The sequence below is a fragment of the Mesoplodon bidens genome (assembly GCF_964165515.1).
Source record: "Mesoplodon bidens genome assembly, chromosome: 11".
Lineage (NCBI taxonomy): Eukaryota > Metazoa > Chordata > Mammalia > Artiodactyla > Ziphiidae > Mesoplodon > Mesoplodon bidens.
In genome coordinates this window covers 89624799-89638789 of record NC_138167.1, presented here as the reverse complement: position 1 = coordinate 89638789, position 13991 = coordinate 89624799, and the positions used below count along the sequence as shown (strand labels likewise).

At 37.6% G+C, this 13991-nt stretch overlaps 1 protein-coding gene across 1 annotated transcript in view; it reads right to left on the bottom strand.

Moving 5' to 3' along the window:
* Window positions 1-9599, bottom strand: part of LOC308625147 (uncharacterized protein C12orf50 homolog) — a 32914-nt gene extending 23315 nt beyond the window's left edge. The window contains exons 1-2 of the mRNA XM_081249098.1: window positions 9573-9599; window positions 8870-8990 (exon numbers count right to left, since the gene is read on the bottom strand). Of these exons, the coding sequence (XP_081105224.1) occupies window positions 8870-8990; window positions 9573-9584 (133 nt within the window). The 5' untranslated portion in view covers window positions 9585-9599. The remainder of the gene's footprint in view (window positions 1-8869; window positions 8991-9572) is intronic.
* Window positions 9600-13991: the final 4392 nt, after the last annotated feature.

Genomic DNA, 13991 nt, shown 5'->3' with positions numbered 1-13991 from the left:
GTTGTTCAATGGTCAACTCTACATTTTAGAATCAGCTTGTCAACTTCTTCAAATAAGTCATTTGGGATTTTGATAGGAGTGGCATTGAATCTATAGACCAATTTGGGGGGTAATGCCATATTAACAATAAAACCAATCTATGAACATGGTCTATCTTTCCATTTTTAAAGTTTCTTTAATTTTTTTCAACAACGTTCTGTAGTTTTTGAATGTTTTGTTCTTCTTTTGTTAAAGTAATAACTAAACATTTTTAATGCTGTTGTAAGTGGAATTTTTTTTTCATTTCATCTTCGCTTTGTTCATTGCTAGTATATAGAAATGCAATCAATTATTGTATATTAATCTTGCACCCTGCTGAATTGATTACTTCTAATAGTTTTAAACAAGTTTTTTAGATTTTTCTAAGTGAAAGATCATGCCATATGTAAATAGAGATCATTTTATTTCTTCCTTTCCAATCTGAGTGCCTTTTATTTACCTTTATTGCCCAATCCCCCTGGCTTTAATATAAATGTCAAGAAAACATCCTTATCTTGTTTCTGATTAAGGGGAAAGGCTTTCAGTTATGCCAGTAAGTATATTAGCTGTGGATTTTTCATATATGTCCTACATCAGGTTGAGGGAGTTTCCTTCTACTTTTAGTTTGTTGAGTGTTTTTATCATGAAAGAGTGTTGGTTTTTGTCAATGCTTTTTGGTCATATACTATGATGACCATGACCATGGTTTTTTTTTTGCCCTTTATTCTATTGATCTGGTGTATTACATTATCTCATTTTTTGTAGTTAAACCAACCTTGCATTTCTGGGATAAATCCCACTTGGTCATGAACTAAAATCCTTTTTTTAATGTTGGATTTAGTTTCCTAGAATTTTATCGAGTATTTTTGTGTGTATATTCTGTATAATATTATATTACATCTGTAATGTGTTACAAACCCCAAAACACATTGTTATAATTATTACTTTCTATAACTTTATATTTCTTAAAGTAGTTGAGAGGAGAAGGAAAATACATATCTATAGAGTTTGATACATTAGCTTTCTTATTTATCATTTATCATTTCTAGTTTTCTTCATTTGAGTTACCACCTGGTATCATTTCTTTACCGTAATACAGGTTTGCTTTTGCCTGCCTCTTTTGTGCTGTTATTGTCAAATATATTACATTTCTAAATGTTATAGGTTCAAAATACAATTATATGCATGTACATATATTTTTTTCTTTCAGTACTTTGAGTATGTCATCCTACTGCCTTCTGGACTACTTTTTTTCTGGAGAAGTCAGCTGTTAATCATACTGAGGTTCTCTTATATGTGACAAATCATTGTTATTTTGCTTCTTTCCAGAATTTGCTTTTGTTTTGGCATTTACTCTTTTAACTATGATGTGTCTAGATGTGTCTATCTTTGGGTTTATTCTACTTAGCATTTGCTGTGCTCCTTGGATATGTAGATTAATAATTTTCATCAAATTTGGGAAGTTTTCAGCCATTATTTCTTTGAATATTTTTTTCTATTTTCCCTCCTCTCATTCTGGTACTCCCACTATGCATGTCCCACATTTCTCTGAGGCTCTGTTCATCTTTCTTTTTCTTTTTTTTAATTGAAGTAAAATTGATTTACAATGTTGTGTTTCACATGTATAGCAAAGTGATTCAGTTATACATACATATACTTCTATTTTTTTCAGATTCTTTTCCTTTATAGGTTATTATAAAATATTGAGTGTAGTTCCCTGTGCTATACAGTAGGGTCCTTGTTGGTTATCTGTTTTATATATAGTAGTGTGTATATGTTTATACCAAACTCCTAATTTATCCCTCCCCCTCCCCCTTTCTCCTTTGGTAACCATAAGTTTGTTTTCTATGTCTGTGTATCTATTTCTGTTTTGCATACATACAAGTGCATTTGTATCGCCCCCCCCCCTTTTTTTTTAGATTCCACAGATAAGTAATATCATATGATATTTGTCTTCTATGTCTGGCTTACTTCATTTAGGATGATAATCTCTAGGTCCATCCATGTTGCTGCAAATGGCATTATTTCATTATTTTTTATGGCTGAGTAATATTCCATTGTATAAATAAAGGGAGAGGGCCCAAATCGATAAAATTAGAAATTAAAAAGGAGAAGTTACAACTGACACCACAGAAATACAAAGGACCGTAAGAGACTACTACAAGCAACTATATGCGAATAAAATGGACAACCTAGAAGAAATGGACAAATTCTTAGAAAGGTACAATCTACCAAGACTGAACCAGGAAGAAATAGAAAATATGAACAGACCAATTACAAGTATTGAAATTGAATCTGTGATTTAAAAACTCCCAACAAACAAAAGGCCAGGACCAGATGGCTTCACAGGCAAATTCTACCAAACATTTTTCTTTTCAATTCTACCTTTTTCAGACTATATGATGTCTATTGATATCTTTAGTTTGCTGATTCTTTCTTATGTCAGCTTAAATCTGCAGCTGAACCCCTCTAATAATTTGTCCTTTTGGTTATTGTTCAACTCTAGAATTTCTATTTCATTCTTTTTCATAGTTTATATACTTTTCCAATAAAATTCTAATTTTATGTGCAGTAATTATTTATCTAAGTTTGTAATGTAATTATGTTATTTTAATAAATTATATATCAATAATAATTGCAATGACAATTCAATCCTAAAGAAATGTATTAAAGAGATAAGTTAACGACTATAAGGCTCCATAACGTGGAGGCTTATTCTTGTAGGGAATTTAAAAAATTTAGATTTTAATTTATTCTATTTTATTTTATTTTTATTATATTTAAATTTGACACCTATTTGCTTTTAAACTTGGAGATGATCACCAGAAGGATTAGGCCTCTTTTGAAAATGGCCGGGTTAGGAACAGTTAAATGAAATCTTTTTTTTTTTTTTTGGCCATGATGGGTCTTAGTTGCAGCATGCGAGATCTTCGTTGCCATGTGCAGGATCTTGGTTGCGGCATGCAGGATCCTTAGTTGTGGCGTGTGGGATCTTTTAGTTTGGCATGCAGAATCTTTTTTTTCTTTTTAGTTGCGACATGTGGGATCTTTCTTTTTTTTTTTTAGTTGCGGCATGCGGAATCTTTAGTTGTGCGTTCAAACTCTTAGTTGCGCCATGTGGGATCTAGTTCCCTGATGAGGGATCGAACCCAGGTCCCTGGCATTGGGAGCATGGAGTCTTACCCACTGGACCACCAGGGAAGTCCCTAAATGAAATCTTTTTCAAAAGAGCCCAAAACCTTTTAAAATTTGTTAGCAGATTAAAGTTTAAATTGCAAAAAGACTAACTGGCAGTTTTATATTCCCAGACAAAAATGCAGGACTCAAGTATTGAACTTAGTGCTTAAAGATAACAGACAATGGCAAATCAACTAATGGGAAATTGCCTTTGGCAAACACCTCATTCTGGAAGAGCACAGCTGGTAACGTAGATAGCATTGCTGTGGCTCCAACTCACCTACTTAATATGGACCACATGATGGGTCTCAATTCCTTGATCAGAGGCCCTAGAAATTTTCACAGATTACACATTTAAATGCGTAAATTTTATCTTATTTTAACTGGCTACAAACTTACATGTGAATTACACGATGCTATGTATGAAACAGTAGTTATATTTCGCTACCAAAAAATCATCATTAATCCCACCCTGATCACATGCACCTATTGAAACATAAAGGTAGATTTTAAAATAAAGGTATAACTTTGTGAGTTAATTTTTGTCTAAGGTGAGATGATTTATTTTCCCGGTTTTGGTTAATATGAACCTTAGTAGGTAAATGTCCCTGGAAATACTTTAGGAAATATTAGGTCTACGAAAGATCAAATTATACCTTCTGAGGTACTGAAACATTTTTAGAATGAACAGATGATGCAATAGGTTCAACACATAATTCAAATGAGCTTTGTAGTTTCCTCCAGTCTGGCAATTGAATCCTATTTCCTAGAGCACAGACATCTGTCTGGGCAGAGAAAAAATATTTACCTGCTTAACATGAATAAATACTTTTCTGGACTTCCTGGGATAGAATTAGCCACTATGTGAAAGGTAGTACTCTGTACCTATGTTTCGTGGTTGGGATTCAGCAGTAAACAAAATAAAGATTCCTACTCTTACGGAATGTTCATTCTATAGGGAGGAATCAGACAACAAACAATAGATGTTGTGAAGAAATAAATTATATGTTATCTGAGAAAATAAGGGAAATGGCAAAAGAAAGCAGAGTACGGCCAGGAAGAATGTGCAGGGAGGAAGGGGGAAGGCTGCCACATTTCCAACAGAGTATGCAGGGCCGACCTCATTAACAGATGATGTTTGAGTAAGGCCTTGAAGAGGTAAAGGAGTTTACCATAAAGCTGTTGAGAGAAGGGTGTTTCATGCAAAGCCCTTGAAGCAGGAGCCTACTAGCAGGGAGAAGCAGGGAAACTGGTATGGTTGGAGCAGAGTGAGCAAGTAGAACAGCTGCAGGAGATACATGCAGAGAGGAAACAGGGCACCACATCAAGTACAGTCGTTGAGGCCTTTGTCAGGACTCTGATTTTACTCTGAATGAAATGAAAACCGATGGGAGGGATGATGCCTGATTTATGCATACGAGTATCACTGACTGTGCTTTGAACAGACATAGAGGGACAAGAGTTGAAGTAGGAAAACCATTTAGGCTATTGCAGTAATCCAGTCAAGAAATGATGTCGGTGTTTTGGCCCAAGGTGGGAATAGTAGAAATAGTGAGAAAAGTTGGACTTTGGATATATTAAATACAGTAGAGTTAACAGGATTTCTGTATGGATTGGATGTGGGATATGAGAGAAACAGAGTTTGAGGATGATTCAGTGGACCTGAACGATAGAAGGATAGAACTGCCATTAAACCAAGATAGAAAGCCCATGGATATAGCAGGTTTGGGGATATAGGAGTAAAATTGTGAGTTGAGTTTTGAATGTGTTAAGTGGGAAATATCTACTCAAGTTAAGAGCCCAAGTGAAAAGTTGAATATAAGGATCTTTGAAGTTCAAGAGAGAGGTCTGGAATAGATAAGTAAATTTAGGAGTAATTTACATATGGATCATAATCAAAGGCATGAGACTGGATGAGATTACCAAGGGAGTAGGCAGAGAAGAAAAGAGAACGAAGAACTAACTCCTAGAACATACCACATGTAAGAGGATGGGGAAAAGAGGAAAAACCAGTGAGGGAGAGCAAAAACAGAATACTGGGTAGATAGGAGTAAAACAAAGAGGTACAGGGTCTTGGAAGCTAGATAAGGAAATTATATCAATGAGGGAGGAGTGATCAAGTCTGTCAAATGCTGCTAATGGTTCCAGTTATGGAAGGACTGAAAGTTGACCACTGGATTTAATAATTTGTGTATCAATGGTGAAAGAGGCTGAAAAGGATGATTTACATGGGATTAAGAGAGAATGGGTGGGGAGGATTTGATAATACCAAGTCAAGGATAACTATTTTGAGAACTGCTACAAAGAGAAAGAAAAAAATGGGGTGGTAGCTTGTAAGAGGATGGATTAAGACAAAGGAGATTTTTTTTCCTCAGTTTAAGTTTAATAGAAACTACAAAAGGTCAAAAGTGATACCCTACCACTGTACACATCAGTTGGCCTGTCCCATAATACAGCCCAGGCCATTCCCTCCAGAGGAAGAAAGGCTGGCAATTAGTATTTATAGTATAACTGAGAGAGTGACTGAGATGGGGAAGGGTAAGCTCAGTGGAGGAATTGAGTTCGAGCAACTGAGAGGCTAGGGTGGTAGATCATATACTTACATATTGGAATCACCAAGAATGGACACAGGAGTACAGTTAGAGTGACTATGAGCCAGGAGTTCATACTTCTGAACAATGGGGAGGAAGGATGTGGACAGATGTAGACAAAAGCAAAAAGAACAGCAACGCCGAGGGGGGATAATGGCATGAGATACCAACTGGATGGTTTTAAGGAGACGTGATAGAGAACAATCTGACATTTGGCAATAGGACCTAAGGAAACCTTCTACTTCATCTCCAGATCAAGTGGTACTTGAGAACTGGGGATAAAAACAGCCACCACTTGGAGAGTGCTGCTGGAGAAGGAGGGGGGAGTGACCCTTACGTTCGACTATGAAGATGAAGGGAAAGTTCAGGGAAGAAGTTGAAAAAGAATTCTGCTGATAATGAAGGTTGGGGAGGAGTGGATGAAAGGGGCCAAATAAGGAGAGGAGTGAGTCATTTGAAAGATGGGGTTTCTGATATTGACTGATGTGAAATAATAGAAAATACATTGGTCTCTGCCCCCAGTTCTTGGCACAGAGTTCCTAAAACCTTCGTGAGTTCCTAAGTAAAAAGAGCACTGGGAACATCTTTTGTTCTAATATTTGGCCTTTGACCCTGGTTCCTGACACAGAACTCCAAAATCCCTTAGAGTTTCCTCAGTGATGGGAGTGTCCTTTGTTCTAATGAGGTGACTCTGGGTGGGCTCCTGGTAGCTTCATGAGTAGGGTTTGTCACCAGAAAGACCAAGCCAGCATTAGAAGCCTGGAACTCTCAGCCCCGCCCCCATGTCCAGGAAGGGGAGAGGGGCTAGAGGTTGGTTTAATAATCAATCATGCTTTTACCTGATGAAGCCTCCATAAAGATCCCAAAAGTATAGAATTCAGAGAGCTTCCAGGTTGATGAACACATCCACCTACTGGACGGTGGCACACCCCAACTCCACAGGGACAGAAGTTCCTGTGCTCGGGCCCTTCCAGACCTCACCTTATGTGCCTCTTCATCTGGTTGTTGATCTGTGTGATGAACATCCTCTATTACAGTAGAGGATGCCATCCTCTATGGCGTCGTCTATTACAATAAACTGGTAAAGATAAGGAAGTGTTTCCCTGAGTTCTTTGAGCTGTCTAGCAAATTATTTAATCCAGGGAGAGAGATCATGGAAACCTCCAATTTGTACCCAAGTTAGACAGAGGCTGTGGGTAACCTAGGGACCTTCTACTTGCAATTAATGTCTAAAGTGGAAGGTAATCTTTGGGGATACAGTCATTAATCTGTGGAGTGTGTGCTAACTCTGGTTAGTATCAGAATTGAATTAAATTATAGGACACTCAGCTAATGTCACAGAGAATTGATTGGTGTGGGAAAAACCCACTTGTATGGTGTCAGAAGTGTTGTGAGTATGGTACTAGTGTGAGAATAAAGGAGAAACACACAGGAGTATTTTTCCCCCCTAGGGAAACTGACATAAACAGGAATAAAGGGTAGAATAAAATTAGTCCTGGTGAATTCAAAACACATAAGTGTATTTGTCCCCTGTAGAAAGATGAAAGGAGGTTTGAGGAAGTAGGGTATTAGCAGCCTATGAAGCCTGCTTATCCCCTCTCATGATGGAGGTAGAATGGCTAGGGGAAGGATTTGGTCCCAGTGCATGGATCTGGTTTGGACTCTATTGAGAGAGGGGAAACCTTATCCCAAAGTCAGGAGCAGTTTTGACACATGTTGAAGAAATTGAGACTTCCAGAAAAGCTAGAATTTATTTTTGATGTCCAGATTCTATGCCTAATAAATGAGAATAATAAAATGTATCCCTACAGAACTTAGCCCAGGGCATGTCTTATAGTGGGGAGCCCAATAATTGTTACACAGACACTCTACCTTGCCTTTGCCCAGAGATGGAGTCTTTGTTTTCCTCTAGTCCTGAAAGAATTAGTTTGAAAGATAGCAATTTTATCCATAGACCTTTAGGAAGCAAACTATTACACTAGATATAGAGAATTTAGTACAATGTCCTCAGGAAATAAAATCACACTAGATGTAAAACAATGGGATCAAGTTAACCACTTAGTAAGTGTAACAACTTTCATCCCAGTAGGTTACCTTCAGTAGTTATCTATCTATCCCCATCCATCTATCCATACATCCAATTTTATTGAGCATCTGTGCTCCAGACACTGTGCAAAGCATTGGTAAAGAAACTAGTTATGATCCCCATCCTTGTGATGTTTACAGTCTAGTGAAGAAAAACATTGATCAAGGTACCACATGTATAATGAATGCTATGAGATCAGAGTTTTCCAGAAGACTATAACAAAGAAGCATAATTTTGAGTCATTCATTTGCCAAGGATTATCTGAAGCCAAGTTTTCAAATCCAAAGGACTAATATTCTGTAAACTCATTTCTAGAATAATTCCATTGTAAGAAATATGGTGGCCACAGCAGGAGAGTGTCATAGCTATAGCATCAGGGAAACCTGACAATCCCAACTTCTTAAGGAAGGTTCTTGCCACTCACTGTTATAGGGTGTGGTGTCTTCCCTATCCCCTTCCCAGAACCTAGTTTAAGGTTCCTCACATAGTAGAACCTCAGTGTCATTTAGCTGGATTGAAGTATGCCACTTACTCTGCAACAATGGGATTGCATTTTACCCACAAATGAAGTCTTAGGAAGAACCACACATCTAGCTGTTCTCCTAGAAGCAGAAGTGTGCAAACCAGAGCATGCCCTTGCTCTCCCCACCTATGGGATAAGGGCACAACAGTGAGGCCTGTTGTGTGATGATTTGCTGAGACAGTTCCCCTCTACCTAGTGAGGTCAGTAGTCCTCTCACTTTTCAGATGAATAAATCCACTTTAGAAACACAGAGAAAGTTTGACTTGCTCTTTGTTCACTACATTTTTGTTGGCTACTTGATGGCTTATTCTAAGCTTCATCTCATGATTCTTGATAGAACCATCCCAAATCATTCAGTGGATGTTAAACTGCATTACTCACCTTTCATACTTTATTTAACGTGTCATTCTATGCTGCTACTCCAAAACCAGATTATAATATGGTATATCCGTGTTATTCAAAAAAAATACTCACTGCTACTTGCTGGCAAAAATAATCCATTGATATTTCGAGGTTTGCTGTGATAAAAGGTACAACTGATCTTCACACAACCAAAAGGCTGAGTTTCCCAGAAGCATGAAATGCTGCAGTTTTTCTAGACAAAGGAGGTGGGGGAAATGTAATGCTCAGATGCCATATTCACAATAAATACAATGTGCTACAACACAACACAAGGTGACAAAAACTACTGCAATTGCTGATTTAAGATCACATGTGTTTCTAGGCTTTGAGTGTTTCTAAGCTCTGCTATTTAAAAGATGCAATGGGGGGCTTCCCTGGTGGCGCAGTGGTTGAGAGTCCCTGCCGATGCAGGGGACACGGGTTCGTGCCCCGGTCCGGGAAGATCCCACATGCTGCAGAGCGGCTAGGCCCGTGAGCCATGGCCGCTGAGCCTGCGCTTCTGGAGCCTGTGCTCCGCAACGGGAGGGGCCACAACAGTGAGAGGCCCGCATACCACACACAAAAAAATAAAATAAAAATAAAATAAAAGATGCTATGGATTTCCTAAAATATACTTGACCATTTTTTTAAGCATTTAAATTGAGCAAAGTGCAAAATGCCTAAAATTAAGTAATGGAAGGAAAATCATTTCTTCTCAATTGTGTTGTAAGAGTATAGTTCAGTATTATCGAAGGGAGATACTTTTAACAAACATGATGATGCTGAGTAATTCTACCTGCATTTCCATGTGTCTAAATCTGCAAAGTGGATCTAAACATTTTCCTTTTCTCCATAATGAGCACACAGTGTCACTGCCAAGGGCCTCTTTACAGTGTCGGAATCGGCACTGGGAACCCTAAAAGGAAAAAGTAAACAGTGTAGAAAACTCAATATATGAATGTTAGTGTTTAACAACAGATTACTAATCAACTAAAGAAAATATGAGATCAAATTAAAATTTAAAAAAATACTACAAATACAAGGCCATAAAGTCTAAATTCTAGCAAACCAGTCTAATTTTAATGAAAGACACAAGATAATCTAATGATTAAATAGCACAACACGCCATGAGTCACTGATAAAATTCTCCTTCTTGTTATCAGTTAATCCATATGGCTCACTAAGGATAAACATATAAAAGATCAGTGACACTCTTAATCACAATCCAATGACAGAAGGATCTAATTTTTCTTTCTTAAGAAAGCCAGAATTTTTTTTTAAGAATCATCATCCATATTCTAATTGTAGAGATGATCTCTATTCATCATATCTTTTATTAGATAATTGTTTTCTTACTTTATGGAGATACTAAGTGTATTTATATAGGGAAAGTGAATGGAGCTTAAACTTTGTATTATTGTGGAATTTTAAATAATTAGCACATTGTGCTATGTTACATTACATGTATATGCTATATGCCCTTGGTCTACAATTGTGCCTATACATTTACACATTTATATCATTATATCCCAACAAAAGCAGATATGGATTATTTTAAAGGGCTTCTATTTTTTTATTTTATATCTTTTACACATAGATCCACAATTGGGAAAACTTCAAGTCATTGGCTTTTGGGGCAGAGGGTGGGTAACATAGAATAAAAATATCCTATTAAACTCATCCCTTTTTTAGACGCGTGCTTCAGGGTTGTCCCTTATTTTTTTTCCCACCCTCTTACTCTCTGTCTTCAGTCTCTCCCCCTTTTAAGGTGGATCTGTAGGTCTCGTAGTCCAGGATAGTGGGCAGGAACCAGATAAACTGGTATTTGAACTCTATTTTGCCCATAATCAGAAAGTCAATCTGTTACTCACCCTCTCTGTGCCTCAGTTTCCTCACCTGTAAAAAGGGAATAAAGTGCCCTCCTCACAGATTGTTGTAAAAATTATGGGAGATAAAGTATTGTGATTGCTATTATTATTTTTATTTGTTCATTTATTTATTGAGAACTTACTAAGTATTTGAGGATACAGCAGTGAAATAGACAAAACTCTCTGCCCACAGGGAACATAAATTCTATTATTTCTTATCATCCTAGGGTTTAATCTTAAAGTAACAGATAAGAGAAGTAGATCTCATTCTTACAGTCAAGTTGACTCCATTCAGTTGTCCTAGCAGAGATGAAATGCTTTAAACCAGATACAGCATGTCTTTCACTGGGTTCATTCTGGTATGAACATGAAGCTCCAAACTCTGAATTTCTACATTTCTTATTTGGTTTCATTGAGATCCGTTAATCCTTATCACTTAGATTAAATATTTTTTCCCATTTTAACTTTATAAACTTCAATTCATGTTTGGCCAATTTGTTTGTATTACTTTCTTTTCCTTTTTCCATGATATTATTTGCTGTTACTTTGACAGGGGAAAATTCAGTAATTTCGTTAATAAATTTCAAAACAGGGGGTAAATTAGATTTATTTAACTGTTTGATGGTGACCTGAATTTAACTATTTGAATTTATATGACTGGAATCACATTAGCCAAAACAGTATGATGTATCATATAATGTTTCAATATTAGGAATTTGATGTTTCAAGGAGCCATAATATAGGCAAAAGTGCCACACTGAGGATTAAAAAGCCAGGGGCATATAACTGGCATATAGAAGGGTAGTTTCAAACAATTTTAAATTATCCCAGATTTTATCAGAGAAATTCAATATATCAAAAATACATGATAAGGGTCTTCACTGGTGGCGCAGTGGTTGAGAGTCCGCCTGCCGATGCAGGGGACGCGGGTTCGTGCCCGGTCCGGGAGGATCCCACATGCTGCGGAGCGGCTGGGCCCGTGAGCCATGGCCGCTGAGCCTGCGCTCCGCGACGGGAGAGGCCGCAGCAGTGAGAGGCCCGCGTACCGCAAAAAATAAACCAAAAAAACCCCCAAACAAACAAAAATACATGATAAGGGGCTTCACTGGTGGCGCAGTGGTTGAGAGTCCGCCTGCCGATGCAGGGGACGCGGTTTGTGCCCCGGTCCGGGAGGACCCCACATGCCGCGGAGAGGCTGGGCCCGTGAGCCATGGCCGCTGAGCCTGCGCGTCCGGAGCCTGTGCTCCGCGACGGGAGAGGCCACAGCAGTGAGAGGCCCGCATACCGCAAAAAATAAACCCAAAAAAACCCCAAACAAACAAAAATACATGATAAGGGGCTTCCCTGGTGGCGCAGTGGTTGAGAGTCCGCCTGCCGATGCAGGGGACGCGGTTTGTGCCCCGGTCCGGGAGGATCCCACATGCCGCGGAGCGGCTGGGCCCGTGAGCCATGGCCGCTGAGCCTGCGCGTCCGGAGCCTGTGCTCCGCGACGGGAGAGGCCGCAGCAGTGAGAGGCCCGCGTACCGCAAAAAATAAACCAAAAAAAACCCCAAACAAACAAAAATACATGATAAGGGGCTTCACTGGTGGCGCAGTGGTTGAGAGTCCGCCTGCCGATGCAGGGGACGCGGTTTGTGCCCCGGTCCGGGAGGATCCCACATGCCGCGGAGCGGCTGGGCCCGTGAGCCATGGCCGCTGAGCCTGCGCGTCCGGAGCCTGTGCTCCGCGACGGGAGAGGCCACAACGGTGAGAGGCCCCGCGTACCGCAAAAAAAAAAAAACAGACAAACAAAAAACATAAGGATTTACTTCAGATTTTAAATACATAAAGTATTTTGTGGGAAAATAGTAAATTTGGATTCAGCAATGCAAATTATTGCCATATCTTCCTTCGTTCTACTAAAAAGCTTAAGCATGGGAAGTACTGTAAATTGTACAATATTTACCTTTAGGCATGTGGAATTAACAAAGAAATAGCAGTCATTCCCAACTTCTGCCATCTTCAACTCTCTTGCTGCTAATCCTATGTTTTTTAATATAAGAATTGCAGGAATGCAAATATATCTTCCACAGTCTTTCAGGCTATCAGTAGGTTTGTTTTTTTTTTACTGATAGGGAAGCCCTATCAGTAGTATTTTTAAAACTGACCTCCTGTTGACAGTATATTACACAATAAATAATTCTTAAATAAATTTAAATTAGAAGATACCTTCTCTAGCTTAGCAGAAATGTTGAAAGTGTTTGCTAGTAAGCACACAAACTCAGACTTCCAGAATTTTGCTCACTGTTACCTCATCCATTATTTGCTCATCATAAATGACCTCATATCTAACTGTAGGCTAGGTTACCTTAGTGAATACTGTACAGTAATTTCTCTTACTCAATTCTAGTATATTGACCAGAAAAAGCTAATAAAAATAAAATAGTATGTTTTATCCTTCAATGTTCTGATTGAAATTGGAACATAAACTAGTTCATACTTTCATAATTAAGAAGTATTAAGTATTTCACAAGTAAATATTTTCTAAACTCTTATTTCTATATATGATTTGGAAACAAAACTAAAATTTTTAAATAGGTAAATATACTATTTATATTTCAAGATAAAAGTAAAATTATTTAATTATGTACTCACCGCTATCTACTGATTTGAAAAAAATCATTCAGATTGTGATATTTAATAGATGCCTGAAAATAAATTGAACTACTTATTCATCTTGTAGCTATATTCCATTTACTCTTCATACATCATTAAAAGAGGAATAGCTTCTTCCTATAGCAGAAAGATTCCAGAATGCTTGCAAATTTTGAGAATTTGTTGAAAGCAAAATGAAGTACTCTGATTCCCAGAATGAGACATTTTAATCAGTAGTTACTGAGGTCTTCATCTTAGTATCTTTACTAAAAGAACTAGAACCTAGCAGAAATTAATAAAAATATCCATAGAAGGTAACTTAGAAAATGCCATAGAGATGACAAATTACAGTAGATCAAAATATATTTTTAAATTGCAGTGTACTTTTAATCGTAAATTTAAAAGATCAAGACATAGATTTTCATTTTGGTTAAGTAAAAAAGACTAAGTTGGTATGAACTTTCTGAATATACTGCTTTAGGATAAAAATCTAGGAAATAAGCTAAAATTTATTCACCTATAACTGTAAATAAAAGAAAATAATAAAAAGAACTATGCATTAGAAGTAAATGAAGTAGAGAATAAAGATTTGACTAAAACCTTGGAAATAATTGCAATGATATATAGAAAAATCTAATATCTCAACTTTTGTTTTGCCCTACCTTCTAACTCTAGAATAACAATGTACCCATCTTAAGCACATAGGTTACTGG